The sequence below is a fragment of the Rutilus rutilus genome, assembly GCF_951802725.1.
Source record: "Rutilus rutilus genome assembly, chromosome: 2".
NCBI lineage: Eukaryota > Metazoa > Chordata > Actinopteri > Cypriniformes > Leuciscidae > Rutilus > Rutilus rutilus.
This window is the reverse complement of record NC_140210.1, coordinates 22,339,449-22,353,616: the sequence shown is the minus strand read 5'-3', so window position 1 is coordinate 22,353,616 and position 14,168 is coordinate 22,339,449. Positions and strand designations below refer to the sequence as shown.

Here is a 14,168-nt window from a genome sequence, read left to right as displayed (position 1 = left end):
GTAACATTTTAAATAAAGGTTCTATATGTTATAACTAGTTAATGCAATAGTTAACATGAAATATGAACAATAGCATTTATTAATCTTCGTGAATGTTAATATCTATGAGTACAAATACATTTTCAACATTTAAAATGCATTTTTTGCATTTTGTTCATTATGATAACATTCATTAATGTTAAATTGTTAAACCGTTCTGTAAGTGTTACCTAGTAGTCTACATAAATATGCAGAACAAAAAAAAAAAAAAAATATATATATATATATATATATATATATATAATATAATATTTTTTGTTTGTAACTATCATATAAAATTATTGGACTTATTTATTTATTTACTGACATACAGTTATTGAGACCTTCCCCATGTGAAATCTAGCCCTGGTCTTTCTTAAGTTATTGTAAAGTGTTACCAAAGTTTCGGAATTGAACCGACTCTATTCTCCCCTCACGTTGCATTTAAAAAAAATTGGATTTAGGCAAATATGCTGTTATTAGACTGGATGTCACCATCTTAGATTTATTATCTCCTTTCTTATTGGATGCCATGATTTCAGACTGTCATATCCCTCACACCTCTGCAGTTGTTCTTTTCTCTCTTTCTTTGCTGGGTAGTGGTTCTCGTGTCTTTTTCCCAGATCCAACTTGCCTTCTGTACGGTTGGCAGCAGGCACTGGCTCTAATACGGGCATGCAGCTGTCGTGGGCCAGAGGCGGACATTGATAACATTCAGTTGACAACAAATGTTTCTATACTCACGTTATGTATGCGGTTATGCGCTTCTAGGAGGCGGTCGCCCACAATAGACCTGTGGCTCTTCTGAGCATAGTGTTTTGCTCTAAGCTTTGAGGGCTATGACATGATGTCTAATTATACCTGTGTAGAGTAGTGGAGAATAGGGTAAGATGTGTCGTCCCCTTGATCTAGGAAACTGGCCACAATTTTTTGTCATTTGAATTAATATTTATTAAGGACCCATACAGCTATGATTGAGAGATGAACATGAAATCCTGTTTGAAAACATGAAACATGTTTTTGCCTGTCAAAATAAACTTTCTAGACAAAAATTATTTTAAACTAAATTGATCACATATATATATATATATATATATATATATATATATATATATATTATATTATATTATTATTATAATTTTTTTTTTCAAACTTGCTAGTAAATTTCCAATGTATCAAGGTTAGCTATCTTAGCTCATCTATTACATGAAAAATTTACCCAAAATGGTGAATGTGTCAGATGCTTCAGGGTAAGTTGTGCCAGTGGTTGACCTAATATTCATAGTTCCTGCATTTAGATATAAATCTTACAAAACTTAAAATTAAACATGCATGGGAACACAATTTCTTTGAAAAATTTGAAAGGTCGCTGTTAGAGAGAATCCTACCCATCAAAGAAAATTATTAAGGTTTTTCCAACGAATGGAGTAACATTGATACATTTCCCTGCTGTCCTGAAGATTGTAATAATGTATCTAGTTTGTTCAGTCCACTGAAGAACATTTTTCTTTTCTTTTTTGGTTTGTTTAAATAAAAATTTTACTTGTTGTATTTAATTATTTTTAATTAGTAATTTATTAAATTAAATCATTATTTAAAAGATAATACAAATATTATTTGTTGTATTATTTTTAATTAGTAATTTATTAAATTAAATCATTAAAAGATAGAAATAATAGGCTACATTAAATAAATAAAAAATATATAAATCCTTCTTAAGACTGGTTTATGATAGATGTTGTTATATATCTTTTGTGAGCAAATATGGGATAATATGGGATTCTATTTTTTATTAAAACGTAAACTGCTCACGTATTCCTCAAAAAGCTCAATTTATCCCTTAACATGACACTGTCACAATTTAATGTCAGCTATGTAGTCATCGTTTAGAATTGCGTCATTATCATTACTAGACACATGATTAGCGGTTAGGGGATCATACCTGTGCAGTGAGACTATGCATCTCTCTCTCTCTCTCTCTCTCTCTCTCTCTCTCTCTCTCTCTCCCCCCTCCCTCTATCGTCGTCGCAGTGTCTCCCTCGCTCACTTTCCCCTCGCGCACAGGTCCAGTTCAGTCACTCACTCACTCACTCACTCACACACACGCACACACACACACACAAACCTTACTACGGTCCGGTGTCAGAAGCAACACCACTGATCTCCGTGCGGGACGCCGTTAAGAGCAGATGGAGACACTTCAAACGGCCGTCGCGAGCAGAGAGGACACCGGACCGTTGAAAAAGCCGCTGGCAGACACGAAAGAACACTGCAACAGTAGCGATCACAGCGAAACAAATTATGTAGACCTGGGCAACCCACCGGACATGAAGTCAGACAGCACAAAGACTGTAAAAGTCACTTTCACAGGTGAAGGGAACCAGCTGGCAATATTTAAATGTAAAGGCGATGCGTCCATCTCCGGGATTAAGAGTCCTGGGGAGCGAGAGGAGAATGAAAATGCAGACAAAAGTTTATCGAAAGAATGTCACGAGGGAAAGTGCCATTCTGAGAGACTTTATGAAGAGCGCGTTCCGCTAATAAATGATTATGTGGACTCGGGGTCGGATGTAAAGACCGAAGATTCAAAATCGGCGTCGTTTGAAACGGAGGAGTTGCAATACACCGACATGTATTTGAACAGTCGCTGTGAATCAAAGGACAGCACGAGCGCATCAGATGTAGAGGCACACTATATAACGACGCACGAGATCCAGCTAACGGAGTTAGATCACGATGTGGATTACGAGTTTGGTCGCGGATCCTGCTTGGATTTCGAGGATGATAATCTGGTATATTCATTTGTTGACTACGCATCATTTGAAAGTGACGAGACGACCCTCGGTAGAATCCAAAGCAAGTCCAAGAGCAACAAAGTTGCGCCGACTTCACGCGCGGCGAAGCTTTCCGCCACAGGTGCTCTGGTCAGCACCGAAAGTGAACTTTGCGAATCCGATAAATGTGCCAGCTCGGATGAAGGCGGCGGCGGACAGCCTGGAAATTCGTCGGGACATATTCACCTGTCAATCAAAACGTCTTCGCGCGCGATCAACGACCCTGCCAGTGTTTTGGGTCAGAGGAATGTCCGCTTCCACAGCAGACGTGCAGGAGAGCGGAGTCATTATTCATTCAGAAGCTCTGACTCCAAAAGCGAGACCCTGTTTGACCGCTACTTTATCCCGCCTCCGGGTCGCCAGCACCTCGCGAGCAAACAGAGGGGGAAAGACATCAACGAATATTCCAGTGGCGCGTCCAGTTCCGTCAGCGAACTGGATGACGCTGATAAAGAGGTGCGTAATCTCACCGCGCGTTCCTTCCGGAGTTTGGCTTGTCCTTACTTTGATGCCATAAACTTGAGCAGCTCAAGTGAGTCCTCAATGTCAGAACACGGACTGAGTATTAACAAATGGTCCGCTTTCGTCGACTTAAATTATGGCAATTTGACACGTGAGGCGCACACGAACTCTACGCCTATTTTTGAGGCAAATAAAAGCGCCGAGTGTACAACAAAAAAAGACGTGGTTCAAACCAATACGCACAGTCCTCAAACTAAAATAGTGTCGCTGAAAAATAACTTGAACTCTCAGCAGGCGTCTAATAAAATAGAGATACGAAGCAAACCTGGTGAAACCATCACACTGACTGAAACCTTGAACTTCGGCTGTAACGTCGGATCAGGAATACCTGCGCGCGAGAGGCGCGCGAAACGCGCAATGAATGCCATAATGTCACGTTCCACAGCTGATGTTATGGGCACCACGCCAACCAAGGAGGAGTGTGAAGCAGAAAGTCCACTCGGTGAAACCTTGGAAGATGCCCACAAGAAAGCCATCTTTGCCTCTAGTATTTTGAAAAATGTAATTTCCAAGAAAATGCAGTTTGAGCAAGAGCGTAAAATGGAAAGAGGTGAAATAAGCGATACGTATCCTGTGCCATCAGTGTGCCCTCACTCTAAAGATTGTAAAGAGACTATAAAGAGCTTACAAAGACAGACTTCAGAAACTGCATCAGGACACTCTCAAGAGGAACTCGGGGATGCAACAGACCAGCCGCAAGAGAACCCGAGTTCCCATGCTGCTGAAATCACTGAGTTACCCTGTGACCCAGAAATTACCTCTAAATTAGACCCTAGCGAACCACTAAAGACTCCTTTGACCCCCAGCCAAAAAAGTGCTTTCAAATCCTGGAAAGATGGAGAGCAGGAAGCACAAGGAGATGGAGAATCTCAGTGTGCACTGGAGGAGGAGGAGACGCTGCTAGACACCTCAATTAGACCTGTGATGGAAAGCAGGGAAAGTGTTGAGGGCGAGAGTAAGATGATTAAGATGTCTCACTTGTATGTCCCTAGCTCACAGCTTATGCCTAAGGAAAAGGAAGCTGCTGGGCTTTCATTACATAATCTGAAACTGACTGGAGATCTTGCAGAGTCAGATGGGGGAGGGTGTGGAAAACTGAGCTCTGGCCAGGTCCCTTGCTCAGCGGACACAGACCAAACCTCACAGTGTCAAAAAGTGCCCGAAATCAAAATACACCTTCGAAGTGTCAAAGAAAACAAAAGCGATCAGTTTAATATCACCAGTTTGTTAAAGCCTAATATCCATCACAATGCCAGCACTAAAAAGGCGAAAAGCGAGTCTAAAAGCCATTTGTTGACCATATCGGACAGAGTACCGCATTTTATGGTAAGGGATATTAGAGATAGTAAATGTAAGTTCCAGACTCCTATTCATCAGGTTAGGGACGTGCGCAAATTGGTAAAAAGCTCATATCGGTTTGTAGCGATAGAAAATGCTTGCGCTTCTTCAGGGACGGCATCCACAGCATTACGAGAGGAGAGCAAACCTGTTAATAGGGGACCTGACAAAAAAACATTTTCTACACCAATGGTAATAAAATGCCAGTCTGTGAACACAAACAATGCCGCAAAACCCTCCGAGCCTGTTAACATGGGCGAGAGTGTGGCTGAAACATCAAGATTATCCCTAAATCTCTCCTCTGAGTGGGCTGCTAAAAGTGCATTACCCAGAGTGCCATGCACTAAGCAGCCTCTCACTGAACAGCCAGAGTTTAGCTTAAAAATCGACGCTAAAGCAGCAAAACAAAAATCAGAAAAAGCGACAGACAGCTGCGAGAAGAAACCAGAGTCGAAGGTTTCAAATCAAATAGCGCTTGAAAAGTTAAAGGCAGCTGTGAAAACTATGGAGCAACTATATGTTTTCGATAGGAACGAATGGAAGCGCAAAACGCAAGCGCCGCGACCAATCACAGACAGCCACGTGCTGTCTCTCATCACACGAGAGGAGCAAGGAGTCACGACCAAACCGGACTTTGAGAACGAATTTGGGAAAGCGGACACTAGCTCGCAGCTGCACGCTGAAAAGTTGACCACCAGCACTCGAGGCTGTGTTGATGAGGATAAAGTATGTGTACCAACAAGTTCTCACGGTCAGGAACACACGGCTAAATCAGTAGCCCAAAGGACAGAGTCTTTCAGTGACAAGTCCGTATTTAGTCTAGGCAGTAACCCCAAAGCACCTAACTGTATAAACACAGTGAATGATAGCGCTCAACAAATGTTTTCTAGTAGAAACTATACATTTAAATCTCATAAAGCACCTTTGTCGGTGAAAATCTGTCCTTCTAAATCAAAAAGTGAGGAAAAGCACCAGAAAGAGCACCAGCAGCCAGACTCTGACAATTACCTAACAATCCCTGTTAAAGCTCACGCTTCAGATTCAAAACCCTCACACGCGTTTGGCTCCACCCAGTCTCACCCAAAGCCTTCCCATCAGCCCCTGCAACGCTCACCTATTGTAATGGAGTCATGGTCCCCTGAAAGTCCGACGGCCATGATTTATCACCACACCGTGCCCCTGCCGGCTGTACCTGCCGCTCAACCCCAGCTTCTCTGCCTCACACCCCCCGCAGACCTCACACCTCCTCACATCCAGCGCAAGCTGCTGCTGGACCCCACCACAGGCCAGTACTACTTAGTGGACACGCCTGTGCCCATGCAGCCAGCCGCCCAGCGGTTTTACCATCCTGAGAGTGGACAGTACTTGGACATTCCTTTATCACTCACGCCAGTGCCTGTGTCAGTCTCGCCGGTCGCCCTCGGTCCTGCGGCAGCCTATCCCCCCACATACTTGGTCTACCCCTCGAACCCGCTGCCGCCCCACCCGCACCCGGCCCCTCAGTCCCGCTCGTCCACCTGCTCAGAGGCCGAGGATGCGGTCGAGACGGGCAGCATGTATCTGGTACCCTCAGTACCCAGCAGAACCACCAAACCTGTCATCAGTTTTACATCACAGCAAGGTGCCCGTATTGTTGCTCCTCCTTCCTTTGACGGCACAACCATGAGCTTTGTGGTGGAGCATCGATAACAGAAGGTAAGTAACCACTGCATAGCTGTGTGTGTGTGTGCGCACAGTAAACAAATGTATGAATGTCAAATCAAATAAAGTAATACTTCTTTAAAAGAAATAATGCCTTCTCGGAAGCTTACCAAAAAGTCTAAAATGATAAAGTAATCAATTTGATGTTGAAAATTAAGACAAAAAGTTGCAAAGCTTTTTACAAAAATAAGTTTTAAATGATAAAAGAAATAATTTGCTGTTAAAAAGTTAAGACAAAAAGTATTTGGACACTTTCTTAAACGTAAGAGGATTTTCATAATTAATGTGATGACCTACACCAGGGGTGTCAAACTCATTTTCACTGAGGGCCACTTCAGCATTATGGCTGCCCTCAAAGGGCCGGTTGTAACTGTAAGACTTTTAAAATGTTAATATATTGTCTCTTTATTTGATTATTACTTATTTAAGTTACAAATATTGTATAGGCATTTGCAGGGGTGTTTCTAGGTTTTAAAAACATCAGGGGATGAACCCGAAACATCAGGAGCTGGGTAACAATGATTTGATACAGAGAATAATGTATTATTGTATATATGCAGGGGCAAACTGGCTCAAAAATTCAGCCCTGGCACTGTAGCCACACCAGCACACATTACCACACAGTCATGCGTATTCAAATGAGAGGTAGTTAGGGGGGCTCGGGGACATGCTCCCCTGATAAAATTTGGATTTCTCGGACCTGCCTATGTGCATTTTAAGGTGTTTAAAGGCCAAAAAATTTGGAAGCAGCAGAATCAGATTTAACAGATTTATTTTTTGACCAATTGTCAAAATAAAGTATACTCCTACAAAGCTATTTTTATCAGAGCATGAGCAGAGCAGGAAGAACGAGAGGATCGTGATTCGTGTAATTTTACCAGTGTTGCCAGCACGGCTACACACCATGTTACAGCACAGTAGTGCTATTGCAAAAAGAAACAAACAAATCCAGAGAAATTTCATGTCGGCAAGTTTTTTTAGCGGACTTTGCCTTTCCGGTGAGCGTGAGCAGAGCTCGCAACACAAACACACACACACACACACACACACACACACACACACACGGAGGTTGCTTGCGGAACATTGAGCAGAACGCGCTGTGAACACGGAGCGGAGAGCACAGCGCACACACACAGCGGAACGCGCTTAGAAGTTATGCATCTTCGGAAGCGGACTCACACGCAAAGTCATAAAACACGCTGAGCCAGAGTCAAACCATCGCCGAACACGGAGGGGCGCGGCGGCTTTTTAGTATCTTTCGGCCAAAAAACGAAAATGTTATTTTCGGCCGAAAATTTTCGGCAGCCTAAATTTCGTTGCATCCCTAATTTTAAGACACTTATATATGCTCTCGCGGGCCATATAAAATAATGTGGCGGGCCTTGAGTTTGACACCTGTGACCTACACCATGGGCATTGACTTCATTTACTAAAAAATAAAAGTGATTCTAAAATGCAGTTTTATATTTGGTTGCACTTTAATTCATACATTTTCAAGTGTGGTATAGCCTAATTCTTTTTGAAAAACAATGAATCCCAACCAATCCAACTGTGATTGTCATAGATATATATACTGTATGTATACACACACACACACATGCTTCTGGGCAAAAAAAAAAGGGCCATGCCAAAAATGGCACAATATTTAGCGGTCTTTTAATGATCTTAACCATTTTAATCACCAATCAGTCAGGAAATTAGCAAGAATTAACAGATACTATGGATAAAGAAATTTAGCACGGAATAGCCTTCCCCTTTTTTACAGGAAGACTCAGTGTTGTTCCACTCAATGTTAATGTCTTCAAACAGTTCATGAGTTGTTGAATCGGAAAAATGTCTCCCAGTTGGTTTGAGTTTAATGTGAGACCAAACACTGTAGGGTTCAAATCTGGACTCTGACCAGGCCAAAACATCAGCCCGATGGACTGGCTCTCAAGACTATTCTTGTCTTTGCAATTCGGGCAGGAGCATTATCTTGTTGAAAAATATTATTTTGACCCATTTCGAGCTATTGCCACAAATATACCCGTGCGACTTATGACTGGTTTTGTGATCCAGGGTCACAATATATTTAGGCCTACAGTAGGCTATATGGACAGATACAAATTATATGTACAGCAATATTGTGTAAAAAAAAAAGTGAATGTTGAAGGAAATTAATGAATTTTACTTAATGTATGTGCATGAGTATTAATGAAAAGTTTAGCCTTTTTGGAAGTTATGTTTCTCTGTTTTTAATGATTTTTCAGTATGTCTGTGAGATTTATTGACATTTACATTATCACCAGTAACACATTCAATTGGATTTTTCCACTTGAATCAAAGCAGCTTGACTAAGGATAGTGCAAGTAAGCAAAATAAAGGCAAGTGAGTGGCAAGTGAATAACTTGTTTAGGTAAGAAACCAAAACTCAGGACTTTTACATTAACTTGATTTTGCAAATGACAATGTGTCAGTGTTGACGTAATTTTTTATACGATTTTTCTACGTTTTTTTTACGATGCACATCGACGAAATCATAGAAATACCAAACACTGGCAACTATTGCTGGCACTTGACAGTATGCATGTGTGAGTGTGAGCTGGAGCGTGTGTAGCTGCATGTCTGTGTGTGTGGAAAGGTCAGCGGGCGAGTAAAGTATTTGTTGTGCTGAGGCAGTAGGATGACAGCTGCTGGGGCCGATCAGAGGGCCTACTCGCTGCAGCAGGGTCAAACCTTTTTATAGAGAGAGACAGAGTGAGAGGGACCTTCGAATGTGAACTTTTGAGATTCTACAGTTTGCTGCATTACTGGATGCAATGATGAAAGCAATACATTCATTGACTACATATTGGAAATCTATTATTCTCATTCAGAATTTCTTTTGCATTATGCCGCATGGTGTACAGTATACAGTATATAAAATGTGATGATAGCATTTCATCTATGTGTGTTTCTTCAATTATGAACACCTTTGTGTCTAAGGGGTTGCTTTAAAAAAACAGCTTTAACAGTCATTTTAATCACAACTAAGTTTTTTCATTTTTTTCTGGATGACATTTCTTTAAAATAGAAAAATCAAAGTAAATATAATTTGTGAAAGGATCTAGCAGTAATTTTGTCAAATTATGCAAAAAAGGGAAAATATGATTTAACTGTCTAGGATACATACAATTTTAGCTAATAAATCAGCCTATAAGAAAGATAATTTTTATTGGATTTTTTTATTTAAAAAATCCATCACAGGGTCCATTAATCCATCCATTACTGTAAATGCAACACAACATTTTAGATTTACATTTGTTGGTTAAAAGAACCAATTCTAAATGTATGATTTCAGAATGTATGTCCACTGTTGGACATTGTTAGCAAATTAAATTTCATAAGAACAGTTTTAATTTATTTGATAAAACTCCACTGGACCTAAAGTGTGCACAGTTAAAGAAACACTTAAATATGTGTAAGCTATGAGATAGATTTGTATAATTATTCATTGATATTTATTGTTTCTTTGATTAGTTTATTCTCTTCTTTTCCTTCTCAGGATGGTCTTTGTCTGTCGGAGTTTGTCCTCCTCCCACTTCATCAAAAAGAATTCCTTAGAAATGTTTCGACAGTTTCCCACATGTCTTCATCAATTCCTGGTGTTGCCTCCAGATCTGTGACTTTTGTAATGTTCAAAAGCTGAAGATGAAACATTTTGAAGCAGTTTTTACAAACCTATGTAACATTTGCTGTAGTCTGTAGACTTTTTGAGGCAACTATTTTTATTTTTTTTGCCCATCCAGCCTTCTTGAAGCGCCGCATAATTAAGGGAAGATGTTGCTTTTCCAGTTTTCATTTCATTTTATTGTATAAAGTGTTTGTATTTTTATATTTTTATGGACTCCTTTTTACCTACATGTAGTAGGTAGTAGCAAGTTCTGATTGAGTAAAGCATGGCTTGTTTGAAAGAGAAACAGAGATTGAGAAAGAGAAACATAGTGGTGTCCGTGTTTTGTGTGTGTGTGTGTGTGTGTGTGTGTGTGTGTGTGTGTGAGAGAGAGAGACGGAAAAAACAGTGTGTCTGTTTCCTCTTACTGTGATGAGAATTATGGTTATAGCAATGGATCATTGGGGGGTTCTGTATAGTGTCAATGTATAATGATAATCATGCTGTAATAATCAAACTGAAAACTTAGTACTTTTTAAAAGTAATTCACTATTGTCTCAATTACCTCAGTTTGCAGTGCAGGCATGTCGCTATCTTATGATATTTTGCCTCCACAGTATTATACTCCTTTTGCTTTTGTTCTGTTTTACCCTTCTTTTCCATCATCTGTCCTCCCTGTTCATTTGCTTTTTGTCTATTTTGTTACATTGATCATGAATTAAAGGTATATGGATCTGCTGGACAATCTATGTACCAATTTTAGAAGGAGCGCATTGTTATTTTTGTCAGTGTTAAATATCTTTATTTGATATTTAAATTAATTCCATAAAGATGATGACGCTTGGTTTAAATTTAATATAATAATCAAAAATTCAAACGAAACATTCTGTTCCTTCATGAGAGTTGCTGCCTTACCACTTAAGGCGAGACACTACAGTACAGAGACAAGTACAGGAACTACTTAAAAACATTTATCTTTGTAAAATTATGGAGAAGTATTAGACGCATAAGTCTATTATTAAATCAGAACACAAAAGGACACATGCTTAATAAATGATAATGCTTATTTGATATACTTAGTCATTATGGTACTTATTTATGATACATTATTGCTATGGTGAAGAGTATTTTGAAAGTTTTTCCGAGTAAAGTATTTTAATGGCTCTTCATAGTGGAACATGTACATCATTGCACTATTAAAATCACTTATACGTCTAGTTCCAGTGATGTTAATGGTGCACGAGTATTATTGGAGGAATCTATTGGCCCACTCAGCTGCCTTTTGTAAGGGCAGTTAAAAAGATCACCTAGCCGTTGGATGTTCTGTTAAAGGTTGAGAGTTAAAAAACATTTTAAAAATGTGTTGCTGCCTTAAATTTTTAAGTACAATCAACTTGGATTCAACAAGTCATTTCAACTTAATTACATTAAATTGACTTAAAAATGTGCTGAATCTTGTACAACTTACCATAACATATGTTGTTATAACTTATTGATCATATAATTTTTACAGTGTGGGTGGCATTTCATAATTTTGTTTTGATTGCACTGTATGCACTTAACAATACACTTTAGAGGTAAATACATGAAAGGTATGTGCTTTTAGGCTATATTTTGTATAAAAAAAAAAAAGTTTGGTTTGTTATAATTTGCTTTATGCGGTATCATCTAAAACTGGTTTTATTAAAGTCAAAAATATGAAATCGATCTTTAAGGTAACAATTGGTGACACTTTAATAACTAGGCTATAATTGAATGTGTCCAGGCTCATTTCTGGCACTCGTCCTGAGAGAATACTCTTCAGATTTTATGATGGTGGTCACTATTCCCTCACGGATTTGATGTACCCTTTCTCACACCCTCGTGTAGTGCTGTTGACCTCAAAAGGCCTTAAATCTTCAACAGAAACAGATAGTTGTTGTGGGGCCCGTTTGATTTACACAGCTGGCGGAGGGTCATTTGACCTGATGCCAGCGTGCTAGGTAAGTTTTCCGTGAGCTCCTGAAACTTCACCCGCCAGAGGCATTAGCTCGAGCTGACAGTTTGTGCGTTTGTTTACGCGGTCGCCATGGCAGCAGCGCCAGTGACAGACACGCACGCTCAGCTGCTGTTCTCCGCGCGATAGGAATGTCCGCGAGAGCGCAGTTGTTGGTTCTCAGTTGCCAGCCGCCCCCAAGCGGAACTCCAAGTGTTATTCAAAACGTTTGACCTGCAACAGTTCATAAGAAGTGAGCTTTCGTAAAAAGCACTTATTATCTTTGTTATGCACACTTCTCTGCATTTAATTATAGGCCTAATTGAAGGTCAGATAAAAACGGAATGGGAGTTAGGCTATTAGTTTTTACTTTGGGCATCTACACTAAAAAATAAAGGCTCTGTATTGCCATTTATGAGCCCATAAAGAACCTTTAACATCCATAGAACCTTTCCATTGCACCAATATTTTTGTTTTGTTTTAAAAGGTTCTTTAGATTTTTTAAAGGGGTGGTATAATGCCCTTTTCACAAGATGTAAAATATATCTATGATGTCCCCAGAGTGTGTGTGTGAAGTTTTAGCGCAAAATACCCCACAGATATTTTTATATAGCAAGTTAAAGTTGTCACTTTTTGAGGGTTTGCAAAAACGCACCGTTTTGTGCCTGGCCCTTTAAATGCAAATGAGCTGCTGCAGAGGGCGGGGTTTCAAGAGCTCCTGTGTGTTAGCAGCTGCTATTACCTAACGCAGACACACTAAAATGACAGAAACTGTTCTGCCTTTAATGCTAAAACGGAGTCAGACAAAGATGGAGAGACTCAAGAAGAAGTGACAACATGTAGAATGCAACAGGACGTCTCTGAATGGTTAGTTGATGAATTTATGTTGCTGATGTGGAGTTAACTATCTTCAATTAAGATATTCTGTCATGATGAATCTATAAATCGCTCATATAGGAACTGTTGTGAGATGCACACAGAGTGACTTTCTATTGCATGTGAAAAGATGGATGCTAAAGTTTGAGCTGACTCACAGATGTACTCTTATACAACAACTTTTCCTCTTCTCAACATGGACTGCGTGTTCCCAGGGGCGGGGTTTATGTAAATTCTAGGGTTAGTGATGTCACTAACCCGGGAGGAATGTCGTGTAGTCCCAACCAGCCGTTTGTTGTAGTCCTTTTCTTTAAAAGCAAATATCTTCCTTTGCTTTGAACTTTGAGTATTGTAACTTTGCAGATGTTGTTTATGCTCAAACAGCAACATTACACACTAACTAAAGTTAGAAAAGTGAAATCATAATCAACCACCCCTTTAAATGTTCACACACTACGAAAAAAATTGTTCTTTTAATAACTGTTCACTGAAAGGTTCTTTATGGAACCAAAATTGTTTCCTCTAGTCTATGGTATAAAAAAAAAAAACATTTTGGAAACTTTATTTTTAAGAGTGTAAATGCTTAAATATATATATATATTTACGTTTATCCATCCAGAATGTACATCTAAATTTTCATATTTACATGGTTTTGTTGAATAACACACTGTCTCATACAGTGCAATGCCAGCATGGCCGATGTAGTCTTATGAAAAAGTATTTATTGTGTATAAACACCTGCAAATTGAGAAGTAATGGAATTCAATAAAAAATTATGAAAGTGCGTGAATTGGGAGATAGCTGTAAGCTGAGCTGAGGCCTGTTGTCTGTTTAAAAAGGAGGCAAGTCCCTAAATATGTCCCACCTATACTGTTAAAGGTAGGGTAGGCAATTTTTGGAGTGGCTAGCAATAGCAAGCTAGCTTTGAAAGCATTAGATCCCACCCTCCCTTTAGAGCATCTTTAAAGCCATGTCTCTCTTAAAAACACATGAACACACACAGCAGAGTTTGCATAGCGTCACGATGGCGTTAAACTTCCTCATGTCTCAAAGCACATAACATTATAATAATAATGAACATAAATTACTAAGAGCACTGACTTGTACCACCTGACTGCTGCAGATTCATTTCGCTGTTGGTAATATTGCTATTGAAAGGCATAGATTCGAGTCACGAACCGCTCTGAGTATAACGTCACAGGTTTCCATCTCTTCAAAATTACAGTTGTTATGGCGTGAACTCAGCATAAGCTTGTTGTTTTGGTTCAGGAGG

General features: G+C 39.6%; 1 protein-coding gene across 1 annotated transcript; it reads left to right on the top strand.

Annotated features, from left to right (window-relative positions):
- Positions 1-2,091: 2,091 nt before the first annotated feature.
- Positions 2,092-10,811, top strand: LOC311286856 (uncharacterized protein C4orf54-like). The gene is made up of 2 exons (XM_084403294.1): positions 2,092-6,407; positions 9,937-10,811. The coding sequence occupies exon 1, from the start codon at positions 2,208-2,210 to the stop codon at positions 6,399-6,401; it is 4,194 nt and encodes a 1,397-aa protein (XP_084259420.1). The 5' UTR covers positions 2,092-2,207; the 3' UTR covers positions 6,402-6,407; positions 9,937-10,811.
- The last annotated feature ends 3,357 nt before the right edge of the window (positions 10,812-14,168 follow it).